This window comes from Lepidochelys kempii, chromosome 3 (genome assembly GCF_965140285.1).
Source record: "Lepidochelys kempii isolate rLepKem1 chromosome 3, rLepKem1.hap1, whole genome shotgun sequence".
Taxonomy (NCBI): domain Eukaryota; kingdom Metazoa; phylum Chordata; order Testudines; family Cheloniidae; genus Lepidochelys; species Lepidochelys kempii.
Genome location: NC_136382.1, coordinates 135324792 through 135342733, shown reverse-complemented (window position 1 = coordinate 135342733; position 17942 = coordinate 135324792). Strand labels below are relative to the sequence as shown.

At 42.0% G+C, this 17942-nt stretch overlaps 1 protein-coding gene across 4 annotated transcripts in view; it reads left to right on the top strand.

Annotated features, from left to right (window-relative positions):
* The window catches only part of ARID4B (AT-rich interaction domain 4B), a 139914-nt gene that overhangs the window by 53273 nt on the left and 68699 nt on the right, over positions 1 to 17942 (top strand). For all 4 annotated transcript variants that reach the window (XM_073338149.2, XM_073338148.2, XM_073338147.2 and 1 more), the window contains exons 6-8: positions 3866 to 3945; positions 9607 to 9698; positions 13707 to 13845. In XM_073338149.2, coding sequence (XP_073194250.1) covers positions 3866 to 3945; positions 9607 to 9698; positions 13707 to 13845 — 311 coding nt within the window. The remainder of the gene's footprint in view (positions 1 to 3865; positions 3946 to 9606; positions 9699 to 13706; positions 13846 to 17942) is intronic.

Sequence of the window (17942 nt, the reverse complement as noted above, 5' to 3'; positions counted from 1 at the left end):
AACAAAGATGCCAAGAGACTGGCATTTGGCAGAAAGATTTATTTGACGGCAAGCCTACAATTTCAGGTGTCTAACAGGCCCTGTTAGGCAGGTACAATTTTAACCTGTAGGACTCCCGTAGCAAATTCAAGGCGGACCTTCTGTGGGATCGAGCCCAGGAGTTTGCTGCTTTGGTGGACGAAGGCACAGCTGTGCCCAGGGGGGCCCTTCAGATGGACTGGGACGCTACTGACTCAGTGGCCAGGGTGCTTGCCTATGCGGTGGCCATGAGACGTACCTCCTGGTTGCAGTCCTCCAGGTTATCCCAGGAGATGCAGGCCACTATACAGGACCTCCCATTTGAGAGAACAGGTCTTTTCTCCGAGCTCACAGACTTGAGACTCCATGGCCTTAAACACTCCCGTGCCACCCTCCACTCCTTGTGCCTCCATACTCCTCACCAGGCCAGGAAGCCATTCCTCCCTCCAACTCCTCTGCCTCCGCAGTCTAGGTCCAGGGGTACCCACTGGCTGGGCACCTACAGGAGGAAGGATAGAGACCAGGGGGTAAGCAGCGACACCTGTCATCTTCCCATTCATTTGCTCAGCTTGGGTCTTTCAGAAGCAGTCATTTTGAGGGTGCGCTCAAGGACGATGCCCCAGTCACCTCCCACTCTTTCCTCAGCTGCCTTCACCCCTTCCGGTTGTCCTGGTATTAGCTGACCACGGGCCATTGGGTGCTCAAAGTAATGTCCTCAGGTTACATTCTGATATATCTAGAATGGAATCAACATGAACAAGCACTCGAAGAATTAAAAACGGTTACCTACCATTCGTAGTTTTTGTTCTTCGAGATGTGTTGCTCATGTCCGTTCCATTACTCGTCCTCCTACCCCTCTGTCGGAGTTGCTGGCAAGAAGGAACTGAGAGGGCTTAGGGTCGGCAGTGCCTATATATCAGCTTATGGGCGGGGCACTCAAGGAGTGCTGACACAGCCGACCCAACGGATACCGCTAAGGGAAAAATCTCTGATGACTGCAAGTGGGCACGTATACAGCTACAATGGAATGGACATGAGCAACACATCTCGAAGAATAACAACTACGAATGGTAGGTAACCATTATTTCTCTTTTAAAAGACATTGAAATTTTGTGAGATGAGTATGCTTTTCCAGGTAGGTATTACTACAAAGAAATTATCTGATAGAATAAGAAAGTAGGATGAGGGAGAGACATGGACAGAACAGAAGCCAAAATAGAATGAAGGGGTGGGAAGAGGCAGAATAATAGAGAAGGGTGTGGCCATGAAGAAGAGGTTTTCATAAGCAATGTAGAAGTAGACATGGGAATTAGTGAGCATGTGAGGTGGTGAAGCAATAGTGTATGGACATGTAAATAAAAAAAGTATACTTCTAAGTTCCAAATAGCCTGAAATTTGGATAGAATTGTAAAATGTGATGTGACAAATGCATGAAATCAGCAGTTTGCCAAAGTAAGTGATGTAGAAATAGATACAGGCTAAATAGTGGAGGCAGCTGGTGCAAGGAGTTGCAATTTGAGATTCAAAGTGACATATGCAGCTGTCAAAGATTGAGCCTGAGAAAGAAAGGGAAGGTGGAAGTAAAGAAGGGAGGAGAGAGCTGACCTGGAGATGTGATTGAAGATACTGTGCTTACCAGATTAGATGATACCCATCTTGTGGGATCAGTGAAAATTGGTATCACAGCTGCAACTTCATCGTGTCTAATACAGTTCTGGAGTGAAATGACATTCTTAGCAGCAGAAGATTAGGAATATACTTTATCAGGTGGGTGAATAGAAGCAGGACTGAAAAGAACTTTGGATATATTGGTATCTGTGGATCTGAGGAAAGTCTGGTTTAGAGCTAGGCATTCCTGTCAGACTCCATAATGATCAGTTTCCTTGTTCAGCAAGTTTGTCTAAGTTTACATTAGCACCCAGCCATCTTGAAGTACTGGGTGACATCACTAATTCAGAGAGTGACCTTGCTCACAAATTCCTCTGCCGAAAGCTTCACTTGGCAAATGGTAAACACCGTAGCAGTTATACAGCAAATTGTTACACCTTGGAGATTCATTCAGTTTGTGGCTCAAAGTCTTTATAGCATCATGCATTTGGGAGCTGCTTGAAAACTGTATGGTCTACAATACCTAGGCACAAGTGGAGAGCAGTTTAAAGGCACAAGTGGAGAGCAGTTTAAAGGCATGTCAACCTTCCTTGCTTTTGTGGGGCTAAGGCCTTGCCTACACTCAGGTTTTGATGTGGGTGTATGATTCTTTCCTACCAAAATAATCAGTACAATCCCTAGCTTGGGTCCAGTTTATATTACTATTATAACAAAGGTGCCTTTTACCAGTATGGGTTATTCCCTTTGCTATAGTAGTATACAGCAGTGGTTCTCAACCAGGGGCCTGGGGCCCCCTAGGGGGCCACAAACAGGTTTCAGGGGGTCTGCCAAGCAGGACCAGTGTTAGACTCGCTGGGGCTCAGGGCAGAAAGCCTAAGCCCTGCCATGCAGCACTGAAGCCAGGGGCCCTGATCCCTGCCACCTGGGGCTAAAGTAGAAGCCTGAGCAACTTAGTTTTGCGGGGCACCCTGTGGCTTGGTCGCCCGGGCAACTGCTCTTCTTGCTACCCCTTAACATCAGCCCTGACTTTTATATGCAGAAAAACACTTGTTTTGGCACAGGTGGGCCGTGGAGTTTTTATAGCATGTTGGGGGGCGGGGGGGGGGGGGGGGGGGCTCAGAAAGAAATGGGTTGAGAACCACTGGTATAAGGCACCTTTTATATACTGATAAGAGTCCACTCTGAGGTGTGGGGTTGTTACCATTTTACATGTTAACGATACCCATATATGGTTAAAGCAGTATTACTGGTGTATGGACAAGGACTAAGTCATGCCCTTGACACTTCTGATCTTTGTAACATCATTTGTGTATGTACAGGCACCTGACTTATTTGGTGTCTAGAGCTTTTGCATAGAGTTCTACATGTTCAAGAAAAAGCCTGCTGCTGGGCAAGTTCTCCTTTCTCTAAGATCTTGGAATAGCTGATTTGCATTTCAGTGACTTTCTCTGAAACCTTGACCTCTTGGTTTCCTTTGAAGTTTTCAGTTTCAGGATAGTTCTTTTAAATGCACTACACTACTGTACTTCTGTCTGATAGAAGGCTGGAAAGGTTGCCTTGCTGGCGTATTTTGAAGGTTTCCCACTGAGGTAAAGGAGAAGAATATGCAAGTGTGGCAGAGCTAGCATCTGCTTTCTATAGATCACACACGCTTTTTGGCCAGATAAGACATACCTCTTGTGGGGACTTCATGATGTTAAATGGCTTAACAAAAGAAAAGGAAGATGCTCTCTATTATTAGGATGCCCTGAGCCAGGGGTTGGGGAGGAGATAAATATATTAGGCAAAATAAACACAGTATACAGAGCCCAACTGCCCAGGATCCATAATGCAGGTACCTACCAAATTCGGAGCTTACCATGGAGAGTTTTCTCCTGTTGTAATCAGCTTGTGGAAACACATATGTTGTGGGGTTTGGGGTTACAGCCTAACTACACAAGTTCCCTGGAATAATAGGTGATCTCAATCCTCTAGTTCCCTGAAACACTTCTAGAACTATAGAAAAGTACAGTTACCATCTAGTTTGGTGCTCCCTCTTAGTGACGAAACTGGGGTTGGGTATGTCATGTTCAGAAATGGTGGTTCTCAAAGCCCTGTCCCAGAGAGTACTGGATTTTATACAGGAAAAATATTCAGGGAACTGAGCAAAGGATATTTCTGTAGCAGGAAAATACAGGGCAAGTATTTTTTTCAGTTTATTAACTAATAATTTGCCTTTCCTTTTTTCCCCTGGTGACAGTATTTGATGATGGGGATGAGAAGACTCTTAGACGCTCTTCTCTTTGCCTGAAAGGAGAGAGACATTTTGCTGAAAGTGAGGTAAGTGATTGCTGTCAAAATGAATACATCTTAATTCCACAGTGTTTATATTTAAAAATAATCAAAACAATGTCTTTCATCCCAATTTCATCAGTTTAATTAGTGCCTCAGACTTTCAAAGGCTAAATATATTAATGCTGCTAAAATGGTGACTATGCAAAATATAATCCACAAAATCTAGTTCATTCCTTTACACCCAGAAATAAGATTTGAGGAGTGACTTCTCCAAACTAAAAGTTGCCATCAAAATTGACATTTCATATTTATTTTTTGCATAATGGGGTTCAATAGTGATACTGCTTTATAAGTTGAATTATTTTTGCTATAAATACTTTTCTTAGCTTTCTCTGTAAGCATTGATTGAAGAAAGATACTGCGGTATAGTGCATGACACACATCATGATTTGTATCTTCTCACATAATTACACTTTAATGGGAGCTGATGCAAGTGACCATGTTAATTTGCAAGTGTTGTAATAGCTAATAAATTTGAAATCTGAGATACATCTGTGTACTGTTGTTTTAGGTAAATTATAGCCTCTTGTCACCTGTTACTTTGAAGAAATGTTTGTCCCTCCACAAATCAGAAATCTTTTCATATTTGTTTGATGGTCTAGCCTACAGACTAATTACTTCTAAAATATACACATACTTTCTAAACAATTACAGTGTTAAGTCAGACATTTTTCTGCTTATTACACAAGACTGTGTGAAAAGACAGACAAGCAGATGGACCAATATATGTGAACATGTTAAATTATGAAAGAGCTGTTTGAGAAAGAATTTTCCTGCTGAGCAGAATGCTTTCTGTGCTATACTCAATTGAGCATGTTGCTCAAATGTTGTGAACTGGGCATTTTTACTGTGCCTTTGTTAAGGTGCTCAGATGCTCTCACTAAAAATTCCAAGTGTATGTGCCAAACATTAAGCTCCTAAATACCTAAATATGGATTTAACTATAAGTCGCCTAATTTTCAAAGATGATGAGCATCTGCTGTTCCTGTTGAATTTTAGTGATTTGTAGATGCTCAGTACTTCTGAACATCGGGCTGCTTATATATATTAAATATGGGGTTCGGAACCTAACTTTGGGAATCCAGATTTGAAAATTTTGGCCAAGATTATTATATAGGTTAATCTACCTCCCTGCTGTCTGAACAAGAATGTCCATCAGTCCAGATTATTGTATCTGATTTGCAGAAATCTAATTAAGGTAACCTCTCCTACTTTTCATTTTGCTAGTCCGTTTTCTTTTCAGGTATCTGAGCACTTGGTGTTTAGCCAAAAAATCACTGATTTTCAGTTCCCTCACTGTCATTGGGGGTTTACTCTGCAGTTCTACAAATTGGTTCATGATAGTATTCCTTTACACTTGAAGTTAAAATTGCACCTCCACTTTCTTCAGCACTTAGGCTATGTCTAAGCTACAGTAGAACCTCAGAGTTATCAACCCCTCAGGAATGGAGGTTCTTCATAACTCTGAACAAAACGTTATGATTGTTCTTTCAGAAGTTTGCAATTCAACACTGACTTAATACAACTTTACTATGCAGAAGAAAAATGCTGCTTTTAACCATCTTAATTTTAATGAAACAAGCACAGATAGTTTTCTTATCTTGTCAGATCTTTTTTTAAACTTTCCCTTCTTTTGTTTTAGTTGTTCACCTTTAACACAGTACTGTACGTTACTAGCTTTTTTGTTTTGTTTCTGCTGCTGCCTGATTGAATACTTCTGGTTTCAAAGGAAGGATGTGGTTGACCAGTCAGTCATAACTCTGAGGTTCTAGTGTACATCATTTACAGCGGTGCAGCTGCACTTCTGGTCAAGATGCTCTAGGCCGACAGGAGCGAGCTCTTCCGTTGACTTAATAACTCCTGCCTCCATGAGCAGTGGTAACTATGTCAGTGGGAGAAGCTCTCCCACTGACATAGCACTGTCTACATCAGTGCTTAGGTTAGTGTAATTTACGTTGCTCAGGGTTGTGGATTATTCACCCCCCTAAACAAGGTAAATTACGCCAAAGTAATTTGTAGCGTAGACATAGCCTTAGAATTATGCCACAGTGCTGTTCTCTTGTTCTGAGCTAGGGTTTTAATTCTGTCCATGCCCATCATTCTGTGTTGGGTAAATATGCAACGTCTATCACAGTAACAGACAGATGTGCGTTTGCTTTTTGGTTTGAAGGTGGGGGGGCTTCATCAGCTGCAGTGAGTTCAGTCTGACCTACTGTGATGGGGTTGGGACTCACCACTGCAGCGCCTCCTGCTGGTGACTCTGGGAATTTGCTCAGTCCATGTGGAGCGCCCTGTACTGGTGGTGTCCAATCCATCTCACGCCTTCCGCTGGCATCTGAACCTGCATTGCTCCCCGCTTGGCAGTGTCCTCTTCAGGACACTGCCCTCCAGCAGTGCCCCTTAGTCCATGCTCACCCCATTCTGGGGTTGTGGGGGTGTTAACAGCAGTCTCCTGGTTTGCCCCTGTCACAGTGGCCAACCACACCCCTAAAGTCTAACCCCTTCCCTCAGGGGTCTGGTGCAGTCCGTTATGGCCACTTCCCACAGCCAGGTGCGAGATAAGAGGGAAGGGGGGACCCAGGCCCGCCCACTACTCTGGGTCCTGACCCAGGGACCCTCTAGCAACAGCCTCCATACCCTCCTTCTCTCCCCTCATCTGTCCGCTGTCCTTGGGTCACTTCCCCTCTAGGCCCTTCTGATCAGGGCCCACAGCCCGGCAGGTAACAGGCTGGAGCTCTCTTATGCTCCCCTGACCTTCCCTGCTGGAGGTCTGGGAGAGACTGACTACTCCTCTCATGGGCAGCCTTTATATAGGGCTGAGCCCAGCCCTGATTGGCCACCTCTTGCCCAACCCTGATTGGCTCTCTAACAGGCCCTCCTTGATTGGCTGCCGCTTTACGCAGCCTTTCTGGCCTGTCTTTGCCCACTCTCACAGGGGGGTGGGGCCACCACACCTACATAATATTTTTTAATGAGAATCTGATGTATTCTTCATAGTTTGAAACTAGCATAGCATTGAGAATGGTAAGACAAAGAAAGTTTTCACACTTCTTGAAGTGTAATGTGGTAACATTTGTTTATTGTGTAACTAACTGGGGGAAATATCTCATCTCATATTTTTTGTGACTATGATTCATGCCTTTATGTGTGTAGATATGATGGGCTACTTGCTATGGAGTTAAATCAAAAGGTTAAAGGAACCAAGTAGGAAAGGTATAATAACGGCCTAGATAAGGGCATCCCAAGGAAAACACAATAGTCAGGTTTATTATCATGAATAGCGACTCCTCAGCCCCAAACCTGGTGACATAGCTGTTTTGCCAAGGCTAGGAAGAGGGAGAGAAAAGGGAACACTAAGACATTACAGGACCCGGGATATAGAAAAGGATGAGGGTTGTGTGAGTGGCCAGAAAACTGCCCAGGAAATGACAGGAAGAGCTGACAGGCTGGCAAGGGGACACACACAAAGAGAAAGAGCCTGCTGCAAGCAAGACAGTTTGTTATTTTCAGCTGGAGATGGAGGTTGGCTGGAGTGAGGGAAACTTAAAAATCTGACAAGGAAAGATTAGGGTGTAAGTAAGACCCACGTGTATATGCCTTTTATTGTTTTTACCCTTTAATCTGTGTGCTTTGTACCATTGGGGGAGGAATAAAAAACCCTGTATTTTGAAGATGTGTTCTTGAGTCACTTTAATCAGCTCCTGGGTGCCAGGAGTGAAAGAGCTTACAGGCATCAACTGCAGTTGGGCCTATTTCATTTCTACAGTTGGGAGAGGTGCACTGATGCTCAGAGACCAAATCCCAGAGTAGTTGGTTGTATGGTTCCATCCAGTGATGAGCTGCCAAAATCTTAACAGGTTCCCTCCTCACCCTATGAGAGGGTCGTTGCCCACCCCCACACCCCGGGACTCCTGCCCCATCCAACCCCCCCGCGTTCCTTGACGCCCCCCCCAGTACCCCTGCCCCATCCACCCCCTCCCCTGTCCCCTGACTGCGCCCAGAACCAGGCAGGAGGGTCTCGTGGGCCACCATAGTGGGTGCTCACCCTATCCTAAGAGCTAGAGGCACCTGCGGGGGGGACGAGGTGGGGAGTCCTGGCGGTGCTTACCTGGGGCAGCTCCCAGGAAGCATCCGGCAGGTCCCTCTGGCTCCTAGGGAAAGGGAAGCGTAGCTGGGGGGGAGCATGGGGAGCAGCTGTTCCCCCACTGGTCACATCAAAAGTGGCGCCTTAGGCGCCGACTCCCTGGGTGCTCCGGGGCTGGAGCACCCACGGGGAAAATTGGTGGGTACAGAGCACCCACTGGCAGCTCCCCACCCCTTGCCCGGCCCCAGCTCACCTCACCTCCGGCCGAGCTCACCTGGGCCTGAGCAGGAAGCCGCTGCTTGTTTCTCAGCCTACCTCGGCTTCCCGCGTGAACAGCTGATTCGCTGGAAGCCTGGGAGGCGGAGAAGCAGAACGGGGCGGCACGTTCAGGGGAGGAGGCGGAGTGGAGGTGAGCTGGGGCCAGGGGTGCGGCGGGGAGCTGCTGGTGGGTGCTCTGGAGCACCCATGGAGTCGGCGCCTAAGGCACCACTTTTGGCGGGTTAAATTTAGAAGCCCTTTTAGAACCAGTTGTCCCTCGCGGAACACCCTGTTCTAAAAGGGCTTCTAAATTTAACAACCGGTTCTAGCGAACCAGTGCGAACTAGCTCCAGCTCACCACTGGTTCCATCTAGAGTGAGGTACAAGACACAGGGCCTGTCACTTGAGGGTATACTTGAGAAGGACTAGAAGGGCTCTAAGAGGCAGTTTGCCCCTTAACTGTGTCAACTTCCATTGTTATTCAACTTGTTATTTAAATAACAATAAAATATGCCAATAGAAAAAGCTCTAGGTGCCCTAAAAACCAATTATTTACAATTGTGAATGATAATAGAGAACAACTTCTCCATAAGACTCCAATTTCAAAGGCTTGCTCTATAAGGTACTGTAGGTCTCTGAGATCCTTTTTTTTCACCCTCATGCAGAAAAGACCTAAATTAAGATCTGCTCTCTCAGCCTTTCCAGCCAGTACCCTCTTCCTAAGTACATCTGGTTTATAATCTTTGAGAAACATGTTGTTCTTGCCAGACTCTGTTCTTCTTTCTTGCAAGAACATAGTTGTGGAATATTTTGTCATTAATTAATAAGAAAGTTAGCTTATTTTGGTTTGCCGGTCTCTGTTGGTCAGCCTTGCTAACTTCAGTTTTTCTACGAGGGACCTTTGTCCATTTCCCTTACATGTATAATTGGGATGTGGATCTGCGGGTGCTTCAGAAGCAGAATGTGCTTCATCTAGCAAGGGGAAAGGAGTATCTCATATCAGGATGTCAGTCCCGCTGCCTGAGTTTGTTCTCCTTTACTGATAAGTGGTCTCAGAATAGGGCCTTCAGGGTGTGTGTGTGTGAATGGGCACGTGGAAGAAGGTAGTTGCTGTGAAATGTTAATTTCTAAAAGACAAGGCCATTGTTTTTAAAGCAGTGTCTCTGCTCTGAGTACATTGTCTGTAGGGAGACTTTCCATTTACAAAAAATACATTTATTAAAGTATATACAAACTTAGACTTGGTATAAACTCTTGAAAAATTATTGGTTTGAGTTTTAATGAGTTTAATGATCTTCCAACAGACATTAGATCAGCTCCCACTCACGAACCCTGAACATTTTGGTACTCCTGTCATAGGAAAGAAAACAAACAGAGGAAGGAGATCTAATCATATGTAAGTTAAATATCTTTTCAATCATTTGTTTGAGCTCTGCATTAATTTACCTTCTTATATTGTGTCATTAATTCCAGAAGTTTTTGTATATTTCAGACTTCTATAAATTTTTAAGATACTTAGCAAGTTGAATGAAAAGTGACATTATTCTAAAGTTGAAGAGTAAGTCAGGAAATAATTTCTCCTGCTTTGCTGTACTGCAAGGATTGCAACAAGTACTCAATGTGTTTTCCAGCTAGCACAATTTCACTGTTCATTGTGGACAGGAATTTTATAAAGGGGGAAAAAAAGAAAAAAACATGCAATAGATTTCCCTCTGGCAGGATACTAGCATAGGTTCTGAAAACAGTAGCTGAAATTGTGTTCGGCTCTATCTGTTTGAAAACTTTTTCAAACAGTTACAAATCTATAGCTGTAGCTGACAAGAGGGCTTTTTAGCCTCTAGGCTCCCAAAGCAGTCTTTTGGGAATTCTTTACATAATTCTTGTCCCATGGGTAAAGATTGTTCACCCTTTTCAAAAGAGTACAACATTTGCAACCAAATGTGACATTGAAGAATAAACTGCTACAAATATGGTGGCCAAATTTCCGTGGAACCAAACATCTTGATATTCATGATCTACAGAAAATCTACATTAAAATCTCGGTTGAATAATTCCTCTTTCTTTTGCGTTAACAGCTCCAATGGTGAGCAGAAGTTATTAACACAGTTATCAGAAGTTGTTATTAACCCAAGTTACTGCTCTTTTAGCTTTGTAATTGGACCTTTTGGATAGTATCTGCAAAGCAATGTTCAGTATTTTGCTCTGTGGAATTCATTTGTCAGCTTTTACTCCTGGGGGAATTCTGCACAAATATTTTAAAATTCTGCATATTTTATTTATCAAAATAACACAATATAATTACGCCAGTTTTAATTATTTTGGTCATTTATTTTGAAATACCTGTCAGCAAGTATGTCTGTAACAATACAGACAACCAAATAGTTTCAGGAAATGTTTTCTGAGAAAGACATTCATTACTAGGCATATTAATACAAAACTTTGAGTAATAATTCATTTAAACTACAATCCAGAAACATATTTCCTGCTCCCCTCAGAAGCAATGCAAAGGCTTGGGAGTCAGGGGTAACAGGGAGCTGAGGGAGAGGGAAGTAATTGCCAGGAAGGAGCCTGGAGTGAACCTGGAAGGTGGTTGGGTACGGGTGGGAGAAATATGAAACAGTTGGGTTTTTTTTGGAGGGGGTAGGGATTGTTAGGGAATTGGGGAGTCTCCCCCATGCAGACCCAGGCTGACCCCTAGCCTCTCCCATTCAGTCAGGTACATCTATCCCCATTCCCCATTTGTCCTTGCACTCCCACTCAGCTACCCCTCCTCCCTGTTCCTATGTGTCCCTTCACCCCCACTCAGCCATCCCTCCTCCCCCATCCCCATGTGTCCCTACACCACCACTCAGCCATCCGCTTCCCTTTGTCCCCATGTCACCCTGCATCCCCACTCCCATTCAGTCCCTGGTTCAATGCTGTCACCCCACTAGCTCCTGTGCTCCCACCTCAGTCTCCCCCCCCCCACACTAGCCCTTCTGAACCCCAGTCTATGTGACCCACCAGCAGCCCCATGTGCCCCGCTCTGTCCATCCCCTCCATACCTTGAGGTTTCTTACCTTAGTCCTGAGGGCAAGGCACTGTGAGGAATGCAGTCTCACATTCCCTGTCCGTGGCTGGCTGAGCTGACTACCTTCTCTTCTGGTGCCATAGCAGCCCCGATGGGGAAAAGGTGTAATTTCAGTGCCTCTCCAGCAGAATGTATTTTTTGCAGAGAAAAAAAAATCTGCAGGGGACATAAATTCTGCATGTGGTCAGTGGTGCAGAATTCCCCCAGGAGTAAGCTTTGGACTAGAGCAATTGACTGAAGACATTACCACAACCAAAAAGGCTATCCTAGTGCTTCAGTGTTCCTATTAAAAAATGCACTTCCTTCCAAAAAACAGAGAAAAGGGGATTTCTGAAGATTTCAAACTGCAGAATTGACCATCTGGTTCTACTGCAAACCGTACTTCTTGGAAGCAGACTAAAACATTTTGTGCTGTAGTGGGAAAAAAATAACTATATACAGTAGAAGTGGGTTTTATCAAGAATTTCAAAAGGCCTTATGATTCCTTTTTTAGACATTCTGTTATTTTTCAAACAGTAAAATTGCCGATCCCTGAAGTCTTCAGCAATAAATTTAGTACTTAAGAAAGATGTGCTTCACAAGAATACAGTAGGGTCACTTTCGTTCTGACAGGTGCTTAAGAAGACATTTAAATAGTCATTTTTTTAAAATACTGCTTATATTAAACTCTTCCCTTGTTCATAATACTCTTAAATGTGTTTGATTTTTATACATTTTATTCTTTTTGGTACATTGAGCCTGCCCCATTGGAATAACAGAGCTTGAAATTAACACGTCTTTTCACTTAACTTCCTTGTTTGCACCAGCATCATCAATGATGTTTGGAGGGCTCTGTGAATAAAATTTTACTTTAGAGGCAGCATATTTACACATGAGCCCAAACCATTGTTCTTCACCCTCAGTACATTAGTTTGTGATTGATTGCTTCACCTTTTGCTTCCAACTGACTTATGGCAGAGTCAGTTTGATGTACTTTCCTCAGTCTGTCTCTCTCTCACTAAAACTTATTTTCTCTGGGTGTTTGTCTGTATAGACATGGTCACAGCAGAGACAGCTCCCTCTGTTATTTTTATCTTATTGTCGACACTGACTGAACTGAAGTAAAGGAAAGGCAAATTGTGCCCACACTGACGGAAAGCTCAGCAGCAATTTCTCTATTGCCCCACTCCCCTGCTGTCCCTCCACCATACTGACTGATCTGACAAAGACATTGGGGTTACCGACGACTCCTCCTCTTTCTACAAGAGGTTCCAAAGTCTTATGAAGCAGCCTGAAAGACTTCTTTAAAAATATTATCAATGTATGCAATTGCTATTTAAAAAAAAATGGGGAAAAATGCTTAACAACATGATAAAGAAGGAAACGAAAAGATATATTTGGGAGGGAAATTGAGACATGTAACACTTTTTTTAAATCCTCCAGTTATTCACCTTATCTCACACTTCAGTCATTGGAGAACAGACCACTAAAGAATAGCAAAATTGTATTGAAAGGTGACACAGAAGAAGGCGTCTTTCCTATCTATCTAGCCATTAAATCCTCGGCCCTTTCTAGTTGTAAAACTTTGCTTATAAGTTCTCCTAGCAGCCAAGTCCAAATAATACAGATTTCCAAAGGACAAGATTTGTGAGGAGTCTGTCCCAAAGGCAGACCTTTTCTTGGTTTCAGTTCTACCAGGTTCTCCATTCTAGTTGAAAGAAACTCTATTCCTAAAGAGACACTTGAGGCCCCTGAAAATGTTCGACTATTCTGATTTCTGGCTAACTGATTCAGTTCTCTCCCTTCATGTAGCCTGAGCATTGCTGGACACTTCAGTGTCACAGCTAAACACAAGGGTTGCTGTTAAGCTTTGCTTCCTTTTCTTCATGCTGTGGAGTTTCCATATGTGTTAACTACTTAAGTTAAACAGTCTGTTCCACCTGCGTTTAGCTGTGGCACGCTGAGTACATTTCCCAGACCTGAATAAGAGCTCTGTGTAAGCTCGAAAGCTTGTCTCTTTCACCAACAGGAGATGTTCCAATAAAAGATATTACCTCACTCACCTTGTCTCTCTGGAAAAAAAAAAAGAAGGCATTTAAAGATTTAATAAGTTCTGTGATTTGGGTTTTTATGCTGTGGTGATCAAACTGCATCCTGAAAATTCTTTGGAGTTACAGTATGTGGAGCCTTTTCTATTTTTGTAAATTTCCTATAGTAAATTGAAAAAAAATCTCCTCTTATCCATGCTTTAATTTCGTTTCAGATAGTTAGCTTTGTACCCTCTCTGATTGGCAGGTTATAAACCTATACACTATCATGAAGTTTAGTTTAAGTCTCTCTTGTTTCCCATTGTAGCCCAGAAGAAGAATCTTCATCCTCATCCAGTGATGAAGATGAAGATGATAGGAAACAAACTGATGAACTACTAGGAAAAGTCGTGTGTGTAGACTATGTTAATGTGGATAAAAAGAAAGTTCTGTGGTTTCCAGCCTTGGTAAGTGTTTAATTTTTATTTTGTAGAGGCTTTTAATCTTTTATAAGCACCAAATGAATAGTAATTGTCCTTTTTTCTTTGTCCTGTGTGGCTCACATGCAACCAATGTACACAATAGTATGTTTCTTAACATTAAACAGTATCATAGTTGTCCAGGGGAAATATATATCAAAAAAGTTTGCTAATAAAAGCAAATGCTAATGTGGTTGTAATCTTTCAAATAATCAGACTTACTGATTTTCTTAATTTCACTTGAATAACTTGTGTTAATTAGGGCTCACTGCTAAATAACCAATGTTAGCTTTTCTAGATTACTGTGATTTTTATTTCAATACCAAGATTCATTAAAAGGGATAATTTAAGAAATGCTCAGTAACTGAATAAGTACCTTATTTTGTTCTTCCATGATCTTTCTAGCTGAATACAAAGATAGATTACTATCATGTTTTAAAGGAAATTTCCACTTAACTATCTTTGACTAAATATCTGATTTTAACTAATGCTTTTTTTTTTTAACTGAAAACACCTAAAACACCTAAAACTTCATTTGCATCTGGCCGGTATACTTAGAAAATGGTTTTCTCATACATAGTATAAGAATGGCTATGAATTTTTCATTGTGAGGTATTCTGCTCATTTCTCTTTGGCTCTTGGGGCAGACTTGCTGAAGACTCTTTATTTTTCTTTTTAGCAAAGAGGCCTGTGCACTCCCTCTGTTGAAAAGTTGCTGTACTGCACCAACAGCCCTGGTGAGTGCAGTAGCTGTCATCTTCTGCTCTCACTCTGAAACTTGCTACTCCCCTCCTCCTGTGGCTTGCTGTGCAGTCCAGTGGCTTTCCGAGGGAGTGCAGCAGTGCCTGTTGAGGTCGGGGTGAGGAGGCTCGGAGGGGAGAATCAACAAAGCCGGCAAAAGCTAGCCAAAAAAGGGCAGAATATCTAGCAGTGAGATGTTTCAGAGTAACAGCCGTGCTAGTCTGTATTCGCAAAAAGAAAAGGAGTACTTGTAGCTCACGAAAGTTTATGCTCAGATAAATTGGTTAGTCTCTAAGGTGCCACAAGTACTCCTTTTCTTTTAGCAGTGAGATGTTCTTGTCAGTGGATGGTAGCATTATGAAAAACTAAAAATAAGTAAAGAAATAAAACATTTTACTTAATTGAAGGCTGTACTTAAAACTATGGTGGCGTATCCCCATACCTCCTGTTCAGTACCTCTTGAGACAATCAGTTCTATTAGTTTAAACCTTTTTATGTCCCTTTGGTTGGACAGGCTTCCTGGACACACTCATAACTGATCAACAGGTTCCCTTGATTGTACCTTCGGCACCCTCCAGTAGGATTGGGTTTATCTGAAAATCAATGGTAGTGTTACTCAAGGTAGCTGGGAGATAAGATCTTCAAGTATAGCTGGATTGGTTACAATGCATCTTTCCAGGGTCTTGGTGAAGGCAGGAGATGTTTCTTTTGGCTTTTTCTTGGAGATTAAAATAGCTTGGTATTTCTTGGAAATTATTAGGTAAACAAAATAAGTATTCTCTGGGGTATTTGTCCTGTGGATTACAAATCGAGAAGTTTAGCAATATTTTTTAATCACCACATATCCCTCTCTCACAGAGACCAAAGGGGCAGTCATTATTTAAAACTACAGCATACTTCAAAGTTAGTTCAGTAGTGCAGCACGGTTTGCAAATAAAACTTCCCCACCACTGTGACCAAAACCCAGCAATTTTAATCTCTCAGGTTGTTGCCAGTGTAGCCAATAACATTAGCCATAATAATAACATAGTGTTGTCTCTGTTGCTTACCTGGACAATCTGGAACTGAGAAGAAAGTCTCAAAAATAAGCCTCTACTTGAATTGGCAAAATGAAAACTTCCATGCTTAGGACAGGTTATTTTCAGAGTTTTTAGTGCTGTCCTAGTCAGCACAGATTATTTTACACAAAACTTTATTCCACAGAGATCTACCCTTTGCAAGCCACTGTCAGAGTAATACATATGGAGGGGAGGGTTTGTAAGTAGTCATAGTTCAGAAGCTCTGTCCTACTCTCAAGTATGAAGTTTACATTTCCCCACATAGTACTGTTGTGCGAATTTCCCACGGGTTAGAAAGTAGAACATCACTCTTACGAAATTTCATAGGACAACATAGTTGTTGTTCAATGTACTTAATTTTCTTAAAAAAAGGTTTCAGAGTAGCAGCTGTGTTAGTCTGTATCCGCAAAAAGAAAAGGAGGACTTGTGGCACCTTAGAGACTTAGAAATTTATTTGAGCATAAGCTTTCGTGAGCTCACGAAAGCTTATGCTCAAATAAATTTGTTAGTCTCTAAGGTGCCACAAGTCCTCCTTTTCTTTTTAAAAACAAGGGTGTGTGTATGGTTTTTTCTCAAAAAAGTAATCTTAGTCAGAAGTATTCTGGTTGGTTGTGGGTTTAACTGCTTCAAGCTATAACCCTCCTTGAGCAAACAACATCATTCTCTTTCAGTAGATCATACTGTTTTAACCAAACCTAATATGGCTAGAAGTAAGATCCCTTTTGTATTTATACAACTCTCTTCAGTATAGAGAACGTAAATGTTGTAATACAAAAGTGAAATTGAAGTCTCTTTCATTATCCAAACTGAGTAAATACCAAAGCAAATGAAGAGTATAAATAGTGAAAAGCAAATTAGATTTTAAAATTTTTTTCATAATGTAAGGTGTTAATGCAAACAGTGGATCTACTTTAATATAATTTTACAATTTGTTGTTACTGTCTCTTGAAAAAACAAGATGCGAGACTTGTTCTGCTGCTCACCCTTCCACTCATTCTTCTCCAGTTTAAACTCTTCTGTTTCATACATCATTTTCTACCTAATCATGTGCCAATACAGAGTATACTGTTGGTGCTCAACAAATGATTAATAAACTCACTGCTGCCTTTTTGCTGCTATTTTGCTGTAGTTTACTTATTCTCACAATCTTGCAGTTAAAACTTAAAAATGTGTAATCTGTACAAATTACAGAAACATACCCTGTCTCAAATTAACCAGAGGGCATTTTTAAAATATAGTTTAAAAATAAAGTTAGTCCCCATTGTGGCTGTGCGGACTAATTCTTCCCAAGTACTATGAAGTATGTACTTTTTTCGGTGCCTTATCAGGAACCACCCTCAAGTTAACTTTGTAATCGGTTATGCGGCTCCATAAATATACACAGCACATTGTGTATAGTGTAAAGTTAGTGCCAAAAAGATAAAATGCCTGCCTCCAAGGGTTTATTTTCTCAGTTTGTGAGCCAAGGATTTAGTGCCTCCTTAAATTTAATCTTCTAAATAACGTTATTTTGTTGTAGAGAAACTTTGGCTTAATTTTATTGTACATTATAGTTAATAATGACTATATATTGGTATGAATAACAGAGACATATACTTAAAATGCTGAATAATACACTTCACAGCATGTGTTTTTTTCACTCTGTTATACTGTATTTGGTATCATAGTACATATTCTCTGGACCGCAAAAAAGATGGAATAGCTTTGATGCTTCTGAAATGCTATGCTTAGTCAAGATACTGGGCAAACCTTGACAGGTTTCAGAGTAGCAGCCGTGTTAGTCTGTATTCGCAAAAAGAAATGGAGTACTTGTGGCACCTTAGAGACTAACCAATTTATTTGAGCATAAGCTTTCGTGAGCTACAGCTCACTTCATCGGATGCATGCGATGAAGTGAGCTGTAGCTCACGAAAGCTTATGCTCAGATAAATTGGTTAGTCTCTAAGGTGCCACAAGTACTCCTTTTCTTTTTGGGCAAACCCTAATTCTCAGAATATTCCTCTGTGGTAGGGAGAGGTTCATAGGCTTGTTTGAACCTACACAGTGAGTCAGTAAGAGAGCCAAGGTTAGAAGTGAGGACTCTGGCTCACAGTCCTGTGTTTAAGTGCACTAGACCAGAGGCAGTCAATAACTGGACCATGGGCCAAATCTGGACCACCAGGCACTTTTGAACGGACCCCAAAATCTTTTTATTTGCTTACTATCATTGTTATTTTTTATTATTGTCTCTGGCATCTGGACCTTGCCTGTACGTTGACCAAGAAATTTGGACCTTGCGAAAAATAA